The sequence below is a fragment of the Sphaerodactylus townsendi genome, linkage group LG08 (assembly GCF_021028975.2).
Source record: "Sphaerodactylus townsendi isolate TG3544 linkage group LG08, MPM_Stown_v2.3, whole genome shotgun sequence".
NCBI lineage: Eukaryota > Metazoa > Chordata > Lepidosauria > Squamata > Sphaerodactylidae > Sphaerodactylus > Sphaerodactylus townsendi.
Genome location: NC_059432.1, coordinates 60,628,269 through 60,645,554, shown reverse-complemented (window position 1 = coordinate 60,645,554; position 17,286 = coordinate 60,628,269). Strand labels below are relative to the sequence as shown.

Genomic DNA, 17,286 nt, shown 5'->3' with positions numbered 1-17,286 from the left:
TTGGACAGATTTGACTCTCTTGATTTTCCCTTTCAGCTTCCTGCGTACTATCCCACTCATCTTTGAGAAATTTCCCTTTCTGAAGGCAAATGTAACTACATTAGTAGTTGTCACTTGTTCGCATGCAGAGATACTGAATCTGACAGCATTGTGGTCGCTGTTCCCCATCGGCTCAACAACACTGACTTTCCGCACCAGGTCCTGGGTTCCACATATAATTAGATCTAGGATCACCTCTCCCCTGGTTGGTTCTACAACCATCTGTTCTAAGCCACAGTCATTTAGAATACCCAGGAATATCTCTCCTTACTATGACCTGAACATACATTTTTCCAGTTTATATGGGGATAGTTAAAATCACCCATTACCACTACATTTTTGCTTTTGTTGACCTCTCTAATTTCTTTTTCCATTTCAGAATCCTCTTGTGCGCTTTGGTCAGGGGGACAATAATATATTCCTAATGTTAAACTATGCTTCATCCCTGGTATTGATATCCACAGTGCTTCTGTAGAGGAATCAGCTCCCCCTGCATTGTCTATTTTATGTGACACTATGCTCTCTATGATGTAGAGGGCCACCCCACCCCCAATACACCCTCTCCTATCCTTCCTGTAGAGCCTGTAACCTGGGATAACAGCATCCCACTGGTTCTCCTCATTCCACCATGTCTCTGTAATGCCCACTATATCAATGTCCTCCTTTAAAACTCTGTACTCCAGCTCCCCCATTTTAGGTTGAAGGATTCTACTATTAGCTTAGAGACACTTGTATACTCTGTCTCTGTCCCTAACCTGGAATTTATGTGTTTTGCCCTCTAGCCTTTTGTAGACACTATCACTTATCACATTGCTATGCTCCTTGCTTGTATGTGGTTGATTTAGAAAAACCTTCCTCTCTGTCTGCATCCCCATGGACACTGTATTCGAACCTAAGTCACCTCAGCTCCTGTCGGCTTTCCCCCAAGGATCAGTTTAAAAGCTGTTCTGCCACCTTTTTAATGTTGAGAGCCAGCAGCCTGGTTCCTCTTTGGTTAAGATGAAGCCCGTCCCTTTTGTACAGGCCTGCCTTGTCCCAAAAGGTTCCCCAGTTCCTGACAAATCTGAAACCCTCTGCTTTACACCACCTTCTCATCACGCATTGAGACCCTGTATCTCCGCTTGCCTAGCTTGCCCTGCGTGTGGAACAGGTAGCATTTCAGAGAATGCCACCTTAGGGGTCCTGGATTTTTACCTGTTTCCTAGCAGCCAAATTTAGCTTCCAGAACCTCCCGGCTACATTTCCCAATGTCATTGGTACCAATGTGGACCACAACTGCTGATTCCACCCCAGCACTAACAGCTTATCTAGACGAAGCGTGACATCCGCAACCTTCGCACCAGGCAGGCAAGTCACTATGCAGTCATCACGCCTCTCACAAACCCAACTCTCTATATTCCTAATGCTCGAATCACCCACCAAGAAGCCCCCACCTCCTCGAGGGGTATCCTCAGTGAGAGAGGATATCGGATCACCAGCTAAGGAAGGGGTCCCATCTAAGGGAGCATCTTCCACCACCTCAGACTGGCACCCTCCGTCCCCCAGACTCTCATTCTCCATGACATCTGAAGAGATGTCACCTTGGGAGTGGGACCCAGCTGTTAGGTCCCTGAAAGCCTCGTCTGTTGCCCTCTCTGCCTCTCTCAGCTTCTCCAGGTCTGCCACCTTGGCTTCAAGAGAACGGACACATTTCCTGAGTGCCAGGAGCTCACTGCAGCGAGGGCACACCGATGACTTCTGTCCTAGTGGCAGATAGTCATACACGTGACAGTGCAAAACACTGGAAAGCCCCCGCCCCCTGCTGGCTTCCTGCCTTCATATCTAATTTTGTTTAGATATTCAAATACTGATTTTAATTAGTGCCTCCCTCTTAAGGTTTCTATACCTTCTACTATCCCTTAAAATATGTTCTTATTTAGTAAAACATCTGCGTGCACCGTTAGGCGCGTGCTGCTGGTTCCAGAGACTAACTGAAAAGATTTAAAAATTTGAAAAGCCCCACCTCTCAGCAGCCTCAGCAGCCCCAGGACAAGGAGAAAAAAAGAGAAAACCCCTGTTAAGAATACACTGTTTAAAAGATGTGGCTTTGAGAAAAGCCATCTAAAAAGAAAACCAGAGCTCACTCAGCTCTTTCTAGCCCACTCCTCTTCTCCACTGCTACTCTTCTCTGCTACTTCCAGAGACTAACTGAAAAGATACTCAAAAACTAGCAAGAGCAGGATTACACCCTTAATGGTTTTATTTATTTAATTAATTCATTTATTCCCCACCTTTCTCCTAGGGACCTAAATAGGGACCTAAAGCAGCTAGATGTCACATAATATAATGTCACATAATTGGATGTCACATAATATAATGCAAAAAAGTATTATGCTTTTAGCTATCGATACCATGAATCTTTTGTAATCCAATCTTGATGACTGATATAATTCCAAAATACAGTCTACCTGCTCTGTACTTGGTGATACAGCCACTGCTCTATTTATAAGAACATAAAAACAAGCCAGATGGATCAGATCAGAGTCCATCTAGTCCAGCTCTCTGCTACTCGCAGTGGCCCACCAGGTGCCTTTGGGAGCTCACATGCAGGATGTGAAAGCAATGGCCTTGGTAATGTATGCCTTTGTATACAAGCAATAGCTTTGTAATGTACAACATTTTGCCAAGGTCGACATTTCTGTTGATTCTCATTAAATGCAAAAACTGTGTGCCCTGAATACTTAGACATCCTTCATCAACCCATACATACTTCCATTTCAGCAAAACAATGGCTCCATCTGCACCACTGACAAGTATGAGCTGGCCATTCAGGGAGAATGCCATTGACCTGATTCCATGCTCATGATAGGAATGGCAGTGCTCATGAACAAGAGTGTCCTGTGAGAGAGGGAGAAAGAGAAAGAAAATTGGCTGTTATGGGAAGGGGAGAGACATTTCCCTGGAGAGGGATGGTGCTGGAGAGAGGAAATGTGAGTTCTTCCAGCCTGCTCTCCTTCCTGTTATCTATGGTAACAAGACTGAGAACATAACAGGTTGGCACCATCCCAATGACGTTCATGCAATATAACTCATCTCACCAAACAGCTTGGGGAGGTTTGTAATTAAAAACTCAAATACATAAAATATTTTGAGCAGCTCTGTTGAAGTGGATATCTGACAACTGTTTATGGTTAAGAAGGCAATGTTACATGGTAGGTGGAACTCTACGAATATATGAAACTTCCTTTGAGTTACATCTTGTTTTAAACTGCCCCCTTATTAACTCAGCCATGCTGATTCATGCTACCGTGACTTCCAGACTGTACTGTTATAATATGCTCTATGTGGGGCTGCAAAGTTTTAAAGGTTTTACATAGACAATTACCAAAGTCGCAGCATCATGGATAATTAATACTCCACTCTCAGCTACTGAAGCCAGCCACTTGCCATGGGGTGACAAACGTAGGAAAGCTCGTCCAAACTGCTTGCTTGGTATCCTCTTCTCTGAAGTCAAAACTGGTGAATCTTTCCAGCTTATCTGTAAATCAAGCAGGTGATACCAAGTAACAGATGCAGTGGTGACAGTATCAAAGGATGCTCAGGTCAGATAGAATGAAAATTGATCGGGAAAGCAAAGCATAACAGAGGGATGGGCATCTCTTTTCCTCCAGAAAAAGCCATATTAAACTTTATGAAAACAAGCTAATAATGCTGGTTGTGGTGGGTTTTCCAGGCTGCGTGGCCATGGTCTGGTAGATCACAGGTGAACATGCCAGCCACAGATGCAGGCGAATAGTTAGGAACAAGATCTACCAAACCAGGGTCACACAGCTCAGAAAACCCACCACAACCAGTTGAATCTGGCTGGGAAAGCCGTCAACAATACATAGCTAATAATAGGTTCCATAATGCTTCCTATTCACACTCCCCATGCCTTCAGAACTAAGGGTTCTGCATTTATTGGAAGATTTCATGAGCTACAGCCCACTTTATCATATGCAAGCTTGTCCCTGAAATAAATTCCCTCCCCATATAGGGAATTTCTGCACATGCAGAGATACTGAATCTGACAGCATTGTGGTCGCTGACAGCATTGTGGTTGCAAACATATGATTTATAAATATTTGCAAAATACGTATTTAGTCCTAACAATGGAATCATCTCATCTGTGATTCATATTTGGCACTGTCCTTCTCTTGGCAACCTGGCAAAGACTATTTTGTTTAACAGGGATCTTGATTTGCGTTAGATCCTCCGCCTCCTAACACTATGAGCATTTGTATAGTTGTATCTGGTTGAATTTCTTGAATTTTATTCTGCTGGTGCAAAATATTAACATGTTCCATTGTTTTTAATGTGTTCATTATCTTTTGTCTTTGATAGATACTTCCAATTCATGCTATTCTGTAAGCCACTCTGGGGAGAAGAGTCTGTTGTGTGACCAAAAAGCAGGGCATGGGCCAGAACTCTAAACCCAACCTGCTGGGAGAAAGAACTTCAAGGTAGAGGAAGTTAGAGTTCTGGAATCAGAGCATGAGGAAGTGGTTTACTCTTCAGAGATCCCTTTGGGGGACAGGAAGAAGCACCAAAAGGCGGAACATCCCCTGCTCCTAAAGTTAATTCTTCCCCATTCTTTGGATTCTGAGAATACCCCCCCCCCCCCAAGTGTTTGGGAGCTCTAGTAAAGCTGCACATAGTGTCTCATGAGCCCTGAAACAATAGTAGTTGCTGTCCCATTAGAACACTCATTCCAATACGCAGCCCCTTTTAATTCACCATCATGCCTTTCATAGGAGGCAGGGCTGAAATATAGTTATCTGGAGGAATATTTAAATTTTCACTTGACTCCAGACTAATGTTGAAGCACTGCTCTGACCTGCAAGTGTTCTGCATCCCATAGAGCAAGCCACAGGCTTTACCTTAGGAAGCTATCTCTGCATTGCCTTGCAGTGCCTCTCTTCACCTCAACTTGCCCTGTTTTATCTTGCTTGGCCTAGCTCCCCCAGCATGGCATTGCCTTGCTTTGCTGATAATATTCTGCTTTGGGAGAGCAGTATTTTTCTATGGATGCTGGCTGCAAAGATACACAAATAAATAATATGCAAATAAATGAACAAACAAAGGAATAAATTCATCAGTAAAGGAGGAGGAGTAGCTACTGATTAAGCCTCAGCAATCTTGGCTTTGCTCCAAAGATCCCTTGGTCCCTAGAATGTACTGTGCATACAGAGGGCTCCAGTCCCCTCCAAAGCCTTCACTGCTACAAATGAAGTCTTCCCAACTTTTCCCTCCCACCTCCATTAATACAAAATTGGAAAAGTAGTAAAAAGAGCTCCATTTGCAGTATGAATGAAATGCAGGGAATGAGGATAATAGGCCCTGCCATGAATCAGAAATGCCCCCTCTCCAAACCAGAGGCTGGAGGACTAACCAAGACGCAAATTAAGATGCTGGATAGTAAAATGTCCAGACTAGATTTTTTAAGGAAGGGGGGGCACCTGCTTTGATTTTAAGGATGGTTAATAGAGAGTTCAGTGACAGATGTAAAAGACATCCAATCTGTTGAATGGCTGAAGCGTTTCATTTCGGAAAAGGGTTTTGGTTGTTTGTAAAAGAAGCACAGTTAATTAACTGTTCTCTTGTTCTACCTGATCATACCTTTGAAGCAAAATGGTATTTACAGATGAAAGGGGCATGGCTGTCATAGCCATACACAGTGGTGTCCTTCCGCTTGACCACAGAACTCAGAGGGCAATCTAAGTCATAGGTGCGCTTCCAAATGACCTGGTCTTTTAACATCCCCCTTTCACTGATACACTCTTCATTATCTGCAGAGTGAAAAAGAGCCACAGTGAGGAGGAGAGGGGGAAGACAGCAAACATTTCCATATCAGCATTTCCTCCCTCTTAAAATATTAGTTGGGACATATAGAAGCCATGTTTTAAAGTATGCTAATAACACGAAATAGGAAGGGTGCACAGTCTCCATCTGGCTTGTTGATCAGGAACAATCTGCAGATGGAGCAAGCTTTGAATTTGCAAAGTCTTCATAGTCACTGCACCATGCACGCTCACAGTAGCTCCAAACATTCCACACAGGTATAGGTTTGTGCAACTTCCTTGTGGCTGCTGGTACAGCAAAGCACAGGGGAAATTCACCCAAAATATGACTTAAAAATGATATTCTGTTCTATTAAGTTACCTCATCTACATATCTAGAAAAGTTATAAGTCAACATAAATAACTGAGTATCTGTTAAGTCACTTTGTCCTTCTGGGTTCATCCTCCTTCTTAGTGTTCCATAAATGTATCAGCGTTGAATGGTGACCATATGGTATCAGAATTAAAATAAAAAAACCTTCTACATTCCCTTCATTTCCCTTACGCAAGATAGTCTAGCTGTCTAAGCTCAACTAGAAGAGACATCAACCATGTATTGATTAGAGAGAAATGGCTAGTACAGGGCATAACTGTGCGATATTTACCTGAGATGATCTTCTCGGGAAGGCTAAACACTTCCAATTTTGCTCTTTTGGTGTCTGGATCACGAAAGAGTACAATAATTTCAGATGTCTCTTTCTCTACATCATAAAGTGAAGTCAGGTCAATAATCGCTTGGCATAACGCTGAAATGAAAAAGAAACCAACATTTCAAACTAAAAGTACTGTATTCCTCCCTTCTCGGGTACATTACAGGCATTCAGTTCCTGGGAAATCAACTCTATTACATTAAGAGGTATTTCTAATCACTGTAGCTACAACCCTGCACCCAGTTTATGTGTATAAACACCCCCTCCAATTGAACTATATTTAAAATAACAGTCAATTTTCCTACAGAGATTAAAATTCTGTTAACAAAAACAAAAAAAGCCCAGTTGTACATTAAAGAGCTAAGAGCAACTTTGTTATTAAAGCTATGCTGAAAATCTTTAAAGAGAATACTAGCTGCTGGTACAAGGGTTCCATTCTTCTTAGTGCTAATATGGTACAGAAAAAGAATCTTATAGAGAAAAATAAGATTGAGTTTTCAAAAATAACAACAACAATCTGAATTGACTTAGTAAATATCAGTATAGCTAAGAAATATGCTCTTCCACTATTACTACTATCAAAATGATGAGAGTATTAATCAACATTTCAAAACCCTGACAGCAGCATAAAAACATGTGGAATATGTGAGTTATTACATTTAACTTCTGCCATAGTATTTTCAAAATCCCTTCTAGGGCTATATCAGACTGGTAGACAGTGATTTTTTAAATCTCAAAGCAAAGATTATCAGGTTTTCAGCAAACATCCACAGTCTCAAGAAATTGCCTTTAAATAAAGGTTGCATCAAAGCAGATGTTGCTTGGCATTAAACAAAAAATATCTGCAGTAAAACCTATGGTTTCTAAAAAGCATGGTCTGTTATTTAAAATTATGAGGAAATCTTAATAGTTACCATTCACAGCTGTTACTGACAACGTTACAGGAAATAAATATTCAAGAATTTTGCATACATACCTATGTATCCAAGAACTTGGAATGAAGTTGAAGGCAGGGCATTTAAAATAAAGACACATCCATCAGAAGCTCCTATTATAAGAAACTGACCACTTTGTTCATAGCTTAAAAAAGAGAAGAGCAAAAATAATATATTTAAATGTAACCACAGTGTTTGACTTGAAAGAAGTGACAAAACCTCACCTATAAACCTAGACACTAGGGACTTAAATTTCACTCCCTACACATGTCTTTTGTTTTTTCCCCCTATACTTTTATTTTTATAATTTAGCCTTTAGGGACTGCTTAGTCTTCTAATCTTGACAGAGGGAAATGCTTGGACTCGAGGAGCCATTTGCCATTAAACTGGCCAACTATTAGGGAATTATAGCCTTGAAGGCCCTGACATGGATCACCCAGGCTAGCTTGATCTTCTCAGATCTCAGAAGATTAGCAGAGTCAACCCTGGTAAGTCTTTGGATGGGAGACCACCAGGGAATACCAGAGTAATCCAGATAAGTTCTTTTGGCCAGAAGGAAGTACTATAATAGTAGTAAAAGGAGCCGAAAGATGGCACAGAGGTATGGGGAAGATGGACACAGTCAAAAGAAGCCAGGGGTTGCAGAGAATGCTGTGAGTCAGCTCAGGATCAAGACTGAGCCACAGCACAGATATATAAGAGACAGCTCTGGGAAGTGGAAGTTGCAGGAGCAATGCTGTTCAAAGCCTGACTGCTTTCTGCTGCACCCGCTTGCAGACAGATTACTTGGAACTCAGATTTGGACCAGATTGCCTGGCCTACCTTCAGCCTTTGACTTTCTCTTCAGAGACCTGCTTGGAACTTGTTCCTCTGGATTCAGATTAAGACTGCTCTCTCCCCCTCTCCTATCAGTGTCTGCTAGCAGCTGTAACCTGACTCCCTGTGAGCCAGCAGGTCAGGACATCTGATGCCAGTGTTGCCTCCGCTGTCTCCACCTGTGCCATGGCAGCCTCAGCAGGTGAAGCACCGGATGGGAGGAGGCAACCTAGTGGGCCAGTTAGAACATATTGTGGGGGAAATCCATTACTGCCTACATCACCGCCGCTGAAGGTGAGAAGCAGTCCAAGCATTCGAGTAGTGGTAGCAAGTGGTAGTTCAGAGAACCAATTGAGAGGATCACTGAGAAAAGCTAATGCAAGTAGTGTGGTAAGCTCTCTAGTTGGAAATACTATGTTAATGATTCATGGAAAGCTGCAATATATATTCCGGGAGAAATTTCAGGAATTCTTTTGGCCGAAGGCATAATAACACTGAGAACAGCTAGCCCTCCAAACAGTAGTACCCCAATAAAAAATGTTATACCTTTAAGCAGCGATATTCTGTTCACTGCCTTGGCACAAAATGTATCTTTGCTTACCAATTCAATTGAGCAAAATGTAATCAAAGCACTGTGAATGACTGGAACCATGAATCTGACGGACACAGTCCTCTGGATCATTCACACCTAAAGTAGGCCCCTTCCATGTAAGAACCGAAAAACATGCCCCCGTCACAGCAGCCGTGATAAATGACATGGCAGCAGGTGGAAATAGTGGCTTCAAGCCTTCTCCCCATAACACTCAATCTCTGCTCTCCTCATCTTCCTCTCCCCCATTCCTCCACAGAATCTGGTCATAAGCACACATAGATCACAGGATTGTGCTGCCCCATCCTTGTGGCCTGTCATCCCGCCCATGCCCTCCCCAACTGAGCCATCCTGCATAGAAAAAGAAAATGTCCTTTAATGGACAAAAAGAGAGAGCAGAGGAAATGTTAAGCACCACTTTGAAGGCAGACCGTAGCTCTGCTCCTTCCTTGCATTAGCTGCAGATGGGATGTCTGTGGAGGCATGCTCACACTGATCAAGGAAGCCCACATTCTGAGGGCTCACAGTTCAGTGTATGTGAGGGGAAACCTCTGTGTGGAAGCAGCTACAGTCTGGCTCAAAAAGAGAAGACTCTTCCAGCAAACCTTAATCAGCATACCTAATTAGCACAGGGTTGCCATAAATTGGAAGAGGATCTGGATTGTGCTATTCAGTATTCTTGGTATCCAGTGGTGGTATTGAAATAATTTAACAACCAGTTCTGTTGGTGGGATTCAAATAATTTAATAACTGGTTGTTTACAAGCACCATTTTAACAACCGGTTCTGCTGAAGTGGTGCGAACCTGTTGAATCCCACCACTGTTGGTATCATATGTTTGATATTTACACATTCTTGGAGTGAAATGAGTTTCAAACAATTATGAAGATTTGTCCAAGTTACTACTCTCCTCTGACTTCTTGTACTACTTACTGCAAAAACTGCACAGGAAATTCAGTAACTAAAACCCGATGAACCACCTTAGGACGTTTAACATCTGCAACATTTATGAAGAAAATGTAGCCTCTTTTAGTTCCCACTGCCACACAGTGGGAGGACAAGCTGCAAGCCATTGCTGTGGCCTAGGGAATGAAAAGATAATATTGAGTTGCTTTGTAATAAGAGCTTCCAAGTAACAAGTTGCACTATGTGGTCAAATCCAACCGGCATTTGATAGAATTGTTAAGAAATAACCTCTATAATAAATGATCATTGCTAGACTATCATTAGGTGTTCAAACAGTGCTTCTGTTTGTTATGCACATTCTGATGAGGAAGTATTTCTGGAATGCTCAAACATGAACCAAAAACAATACTTTTGACAAGGAGTTCATTAACATGAGTCTCAAAATAATATGAGTCCAGGTTAACTTTGCACTAAGCCTATTGTCTTGATGGCACCACATAAATAAACAAACCACATTAAGCCTCGTTAATTACAGCTGTAAACTCCACTCGTGCTTACCGCAACGTGCAGAGATACCTTGCTGACACAAGCTCCATTTTCTGTCTGCCAAATATGCAACTCCCCTGATTCTGCTACGGACTATGACAAAGAGAGACAGAAAGAGAAACTGTAAACAAAGAGCATGGTTGTTATAAAACATAAAACAGTCTGATAACTTGGAATACACATTATTCTTGGCACACTTCTGTACTTCTTTTGTGCAAGCTGACTTTAGGGCCAACACAGATGTAACAATGGTACACCCATATGACAGGTCTGCCCCAATCATGTCTGCTTTTGCAGGAGATAAAAGCATAGTTCACTCAGCAACCCACACTTGCTCCTCTTCGTAAGTTTGCCTACCTTCACCCATAATAATCTTAAATGTTGTAGGACTCAAACAGGTATTTATGCTCCCTACCTCCTCTTGCACAAGACATGAGAAGTCTTCACTATGGTATGTAATACACTGCAGCTTTCTACACTGTCTTATTACTTTGGAGAACTTCAGTTTTCAGAGAAACACTTGTCTTCAGCCCATAAAAACCATTAATATTATACTGGTAGTGACACAAAATAGATACAATCATGCATCTAACATTGCTATTGAAATACAAATTAAATAATGGCAATTTATATATAAATTTTATATTTTTTATAAATCTTAAGTCACTCCCTCATTCAAGTGATCTTAAAGTCTAAAGTGAGAAAGCATTGCTTAGGTTAGAATACTTGTAATATGATTTTTTAAAATTAACAAACAAAGAAAAAAGGGCCCAGGCTCCATTTACAAATAGGGCCTGTCATGATGTTCCAAAGTTAAGCGTTCAACAGAATGACATACTGAACTCTGAACATCTCATTTAATAAGAGTGACAGTTCCTCACCACACAGTGCTCAGATCCTGGAACAACAAAATCAACCCCGAGGAACTGTCCTTCACTTGCATCTAATAACAGGATCACATCTTCATTATCATTAGGATTAAAGATATAAAGAGATCCCTGCCAAATAGAAATGATAACTCATTATGGGAAGGACAGAGGAAGCATTTTATTACATAGTCTTGTTGCAGCTTCATTAACCTAACATTTCAAATTGTCATCTTCCAACTTTGGGAACTATATTGTAACTGATAACACAACGTCAGCCTGTATAACTGCACAATTCTCATAACAATCTCAATATTGTCCTTCTTCTACATTAATTATTTCATTCTATAGTATTCACAAGTTACTGTATTTTAATTTAACTGGTTCTATTTATAATCTAAACTGTTCTGTATGGTGAGAAAACTGATGTGGCTATTTCTTTCCAATGACTAAGCTAGAAAGCCAGATGAACTTGAAAATAACATTTTTCCAACAATTTCAGTCCAGGTCAAACTTTCAACCATTTCAGATGCTTTATCAAGCTAAGTCCTTTATTATGGTTTTCCCTGGGAATCTTGAATATCTGGTTAGTCACACACTGGCAACTAATAGTGCAATCTGGTCTAACACATAATTACTATTTTATGAGTTTGGATCTGAAAAAGACAGATATATTTCCAGTAGCAGAGCCGCAGGAATACAAGTACTATTTCTGTGTACTATTGGAATAGTATAATTTGTAAAGTGCAAAAGAAATTTGCTTAGGATTGCTACACGTCTTCGATTTTCCTGGAGCCTATGACCATAGTTAATTTTACATAGGCAAATTATTCTATTGAGTTTCATAGGAAATTTCCTGTGGACATATCTTAAACAGAAATTACAATTAGGAGGAACTCAGCTAACCAGTGCCATCATTTATCACTTTCTGAGTTTCCATATTGTGCAGATTGTGGACTTGTTTTGTGATGCATGAAACTATCCCAATAAATATAACTTAATTCAGGAACCTTAGTTAACATATTTATGCCTTGTGCAACATACTTTTTCTGTTTCAACTAATAAGTAACTGTAGTCAGGGGAGAAGATGAGATTTGTTATGGGATCCTCCACTTCTAGGCAATCTTCTGCTTGAAATTGTGTGCCTTTGACTTGATAGCAACGCACAACACCATCCTAGGTAGCAAAAACATAAAAAAGCACAATTAGCAAGGCTTCACACATTGCAATTAATTGTCTCTCAAATTACTCTAAAGTCTCAGACACTACTAGTCCAACCATTGGAAACAGATGACTTTCAAATATTTTCAGCTTTATCACTGGGTTACTGCATAGTTGCCCTCTGGACAATAGAAGTTTTTTTTTTCCTTTTTCTATTTCTAAACATTTACTGCATTAGAAAAAAAGAGCCATTTTCAGCATTCTTCAAATCTTGGCAATTAGAGCTTAAACAATGAGCTCTCTGAATTGGTTCTCTTTGGAGTGTTTGTACTCAAACAAGCTGGTCCACAAACAGAATGCAGGATTTCCACAGCCAGGGCCCACGAGTGCCAATGCTCAAGAACTCTCAAAAAACAGCTTTTACTCTATGAAAAGGAATTATGTAACATAAAGGCAGCAAGTGATGGCAAATCCACTCTGATGCTCTTGCTCCCCAAATACCCTGGGCACCCATGCAAGGCAGAAGGAATCTGATTAGCAGTTATTCATAGTGACACTGCTTGTATCTAGTGAATTATGCCTTACACTTCCAGCTGCATACAGTCCATCCTTGTGTAGTGCCATAGCAAACAGGATTACATTTTGAATTTCAGGCCTTTCATCATCTAAGAAATGAAACAACAACAATTGATACCCATATATTTTATTCAGTGGGGCAGAAGCAATTCTCAGGTCAAGGCAATAGGAGTATGCAAAAGGGGGTAAGGATTGACAAGCGGTTGACTTTTGAATATACAGTTGTATACAGAATATACACCAATATACAGATTATACAACAGTACTGTCAGGTGGTTTACAAACATGGAAAGACAGATGGCAAACAGTGTCAAAGGACTGTGTCACAGAACTCAACTATTGAATATTTTTATCAATGACTTGGATGATGGAATAGAGGCCATGCTAATCAAATTTTCAGATAATACCAAATTAGGAAGGATAACTAATACCCCAGAGGACAGAGGCAAAATTCAAAATGACCTAGACAGATTAGCAGAGGAGTACCAGGGGTAAATGGCACCGGGAGACAAATTGTCTCCAGGACACCCCCAGGCTCTGCCCCCACCCTGGCTTCACCCCCCCACTGCCCTTGACCCCGCCCATGTCACCATGGACATGGGCAAGGTCTAGGGTGCCCACCTCCCCCCCAGACTCCCCCTGCCAGCTGGGCTCCCAGCTGGCAGCCTGCAGTCTCTTCTGACCTCCCCTCTGGGCAGGCCAGAAGAGATGGCAGTCCCTGCCTTAGAGACCTGCTTTTATAAGCACTGAAGCCGGGGGGTGGGGCTTGGGGAGCAGGAAGAGGTGGGACTTCCTGCTCCCCAAGCCCCACCCCCAGCCTCAGTGCTTATAAAAGAAGGACTCCGAGGCCGGGACTGCAGTCTCTTCTGGCCTGCCTGGAAGGGAGGTCAGAAGAGACTTCAGGCTGCCAGCTGGGAGCCCAGCCAGCAGGGTGGAAGGGAGGGGGAAGTTGAGGGCGGGGTTGAGGGCACTTGGAGGCAACAGGAAGTCCTGCTGTCTCATCGTTTTTGCGTGCCTCAGAGGGGGTCGAGGCACGTGAAAACGATGAGACAGCAAGACTTCCTGGTAATGTGGGGGGCCAATTTTGCGCCCCCTACGTGACCAGAAGAGTGGCACCCGGGGACCCTAGGCAGATACACCACTGCAGATTAGAGAGCTGGGCCAAAACTGACCAAATGAATTTCAACCAAGATAAATGTAAGATATTACATTAAGGCAGAAAAAAAGAAATGCACAGGTATAGGATGTGAGATACCTGACTTAACAACAGCACATGTGAAAGGGTTCTGGGAGTCTTAGCAGACCACAAACTGATCATGAGTCAGCAGTGTGCTGTGGCGGCCAAGAAAGCCAATGCATTTCTTGGGCTGTATCACTAGGAGTATAGTGTCTAGTGTCAAGGGATGTAATTGTACCTCTCTATTCTGCTCTCCTTTACTCATGGCTGGGCTATATGTGTGTACAGGTTCTCGCCATACTATAAAAAAGGGGAGGATTGTTCCTTTCTGTGGCACAATCATTCAGTTCTATTCCAAGTACATAGGGGCAAAAAATCCAAACTTCACATACACGCTACAGGGGTCAGTGCTATCAGTCACAGACCAGGAAAGGGATTTGGGCGTCTTAGTTGATAGTTCCATGGGAATGTCAACTCAATGTATGGCAGCTGTGAAAAAGGCAAACTCTATGCTGGGGATAATTAGGAAAGGAATTGAGAATAAAACTGCAAAGATTGTCATGCCCTTATATAAAAGCCCAGGTAGTGCTGACCGCACTTGCCAGAGTACTGTGTCCAGTTCTGGTGCTTCCACATCTCAAGGATATCGAAGAGATAGAAAAAGTGCAGAGAAGGGCAACGAGGATGATTGAGGGACTGCAGCACCTTCCTTATGAGGAAAGGCTGCAGCGTTTGGGACTCTTTAGTTTGGAGAGGAGACGTCTGAGGGGATATGATTGAAGTCTACTTAAAATTATGCATGGGAGTAGAAAATGTTGACAGAGAGAGCCAATATTTTCTGCAATCTTTCTAGAGACCAGAGGCATTCATTGAAGAACCAGGGGCATTCATTGAAATGCAGGGGAAGAATTTAGAACCTAATAAAAGGAAACACTTCTTCACTTAGCGTGTGATTTGGTGTTTGGAATATGCTACCACAGGAGGTGGTGAGCATTGGCCACTAACCTGGATAGCTTTAAAAGGGGCTTGGACAGATTATATGGAGGAGAAGTGGGTTGTATGGCTACCAATCTTGATCCTCTTTGATCTGAGATTGCAAATGCCTATAACAGTCCAGGTGCTTCAAAGGGAGCTAACAGCCACAGAAGGCCATTGCTTTCACATCCTACATGTGAACTCCCAAAGGCACCTGGTGGGCCACTGCGAGTAGCAGAGAGCTGGACTAGATGGACTCTGGTCTGATCCAGGTGGCTTGTTCTTATGTTCTTATGTTCTTAAGTACAGTACAGTAATTTAAGAGTGAAAAACCAATTATACAATATCTGTGCAATGAAAAAACCTCAGAACAGCTCAGTTCTCTGGCTGAAATTCAATATGGTTGCCCATTTACACTGTTGGCTTGGAGTTTTCTGATAAAGACATTAGGTCCACTATCAATCATCCATTTAAATAGGGTGCTGTGTGGTTTCCGGGCTGTATGGCCGTGTTCTAGCAGCATTCTCTCCTCATGTTTCGCCTGCATCTGTGGCTGGCATCTTCAGAGGATCTGATAGTTGTAAAGGAAAGCAAGTCAAGTATATATACCTGTGAGTAAAGGTCAATAGGTGAGGGCATCTAAATAGGAGTGCCCTCACCTATTGACCTTTACTCACAGGTATATATACTCCACTTGTTTTCCTTTCCAACTATCAGATCCTCTGAAGATGCCAGCCACAGATGCAGGTGAAATATCAGGAGAGAATGCTGCTAGAACACGGCCATACAGCCCGGAAACCACACAGCTCCCAAGTGATTCCGCCCGTGAAAGCCTTCGACAATACATCCATTTAAAATTAATCTGTGATCATATTTTCTAACAAATAGCAGTGCGATTTCCCACTATAGCAGGACATATATACAATAAGGAATACCTTGAGATTTCTCACTATAGTGGGACAATGACCGAAACGTTGCACGTAGTTTTGCTGGAAAGGAAGCGACACTGTTTCAGTGATGGTCCATACAATTTACTGACAACTGTGCTAGGGTTAGATGTTTTCTAAATTAGCAGAAATAAATGCTTCACTTTATTTCATCTTACATATATACGTAAAGCCAATTAATATGTACAATGAGCAATATAAATATATTGATTTTTTAAATACTCAAGAGTGATTCAAACATTGAAGATTATAGAAAAGCCTTCTACATGGCGATGCACATTTCTTGGGACTGCATGCCCCAGCTATTTCACAGAGGAAGCAATGTTGACTGTGACATATACAGAAGTATTGGATAGCCCCAGGCTGGCATGATGTAGCCAGATGTCAGAAGGTAAGCAGTCATTCCTGGCAAGTGTTTGGATGGGAGACTTCCAAGGAATACCATGGTTCCTATGCAGAGGAGGGCAATGGCAAACCAACTGAAAACCCCACAGGCAGTTTTTTGAAAAAGTGTTTAATCTGATTGCCACTTTTTTCCTACCAAGATTTGCTCATAAAAGAAGTTAGCTTGACACAAGAAATAATAACATCACGATCATATCCTAATGCATAAGGAGCTGGAAAACTGTACGGAAGTATTTCCAGGGAGACTTTTATGCAAGACAGCAACATTTAAATATAATCTCTATGAAGACAAAAAAAAAAGTTCACTCAGAGCAACAGATCCTTAGGAGCCTAGGACACAGGATAAAGTTGTGTGTTACGTTTCTCACACTGTATAATATGGTATTGGAGAACCTGATGTATTTGTTTGACATAAATTAAAATAGCCAGCTACTGAGAACACATATAACTATCAGTCATTTAGGAAGATATATTTCAGCTACACCATTCCAACCAGGAATGCCATTTCAGACTTTGTGAGCAGAAAGGTGATCAAGATAAACAACAGTGTTTAAAGGCCCACTCTTGGGCAAATTCAGGGATAGACTGTAACAGAGTATTCAAAATAAAATGAGTATATTTTGGAAGGAAACGGGTGAAACAATTGTTATCGAAGGCTTTCAGGAATGGAAGCACTGGGGTGTTGTGTGGTTTCCGGACTGTATAGCCGTATTCTAGTAGCATTTCCTCCTGACGTTTCGCTTGGATCTATGGCTGGCATCTTCAGAGGATCAGATTGTTGTTGTGTTTGGTGTGCATATAGTCCTCTTTAATTGTTTATTATAATATCAGTGTGCTAGAC

At 41.8% G+C, this 17,286-nt stretch overlaps 1 protein-coding gene across 2 annotated transcripts in view; it reads right to left on the bottom strand.

Annotated features, from left to right (window-relative positions):
- The window catches only part of CFAP43 (cilia and flagella associated protein 43), a 66,268-nt gene that overhangs the window by 39,358 nt on the left and 9,624 nt on the right, over positions 1–17,286 (bottom strand). For both annotated transcript variants that reach the window (XM_048506815.1, XM_048506816.1), the window contains exons 7-17: positions 16,029–16,082; positions 12,951–13,030; positions 12,249–12,380; positions 11,220–11,336; positions 10,351–10,431; positions 9,820–9,968; positions 7,524–7,627; positions 6,503–6,643; positions 5,677–5,846; positions 3,404–3,556; positions 2,789–2,916 (exon numbers count right to left, since the gene is read on the bottom strand). In XM_048506815.1, coding sequence (XP_048362772.1) covers positions 2,789–2,916; positions 3,404–3,556; positions 5,677–5,846; positions 6,503–6,643; positions 7,524–7,627; positions 9,820–9,968; positions 10,351–10,431; positions 11,220–11,336; positions 12,249–12,380; positions 12,951–13,030; positions 16,029–16,082 — 1,309 coding nt within the window. The remainder of the gene's footprint in view (positions 1–2,788; positions 2,917–3,403; positions 3,557–5,676; positions 5,847–6,502; positions 6,644–7,523; positions 7,628–9,819; positions 9,969–10,350; positions 10,432–11,219; positions 11,337–12,248; positions 12,381–12,950; positions 13,031–16,028; positions 16,083–17,286) is intronic.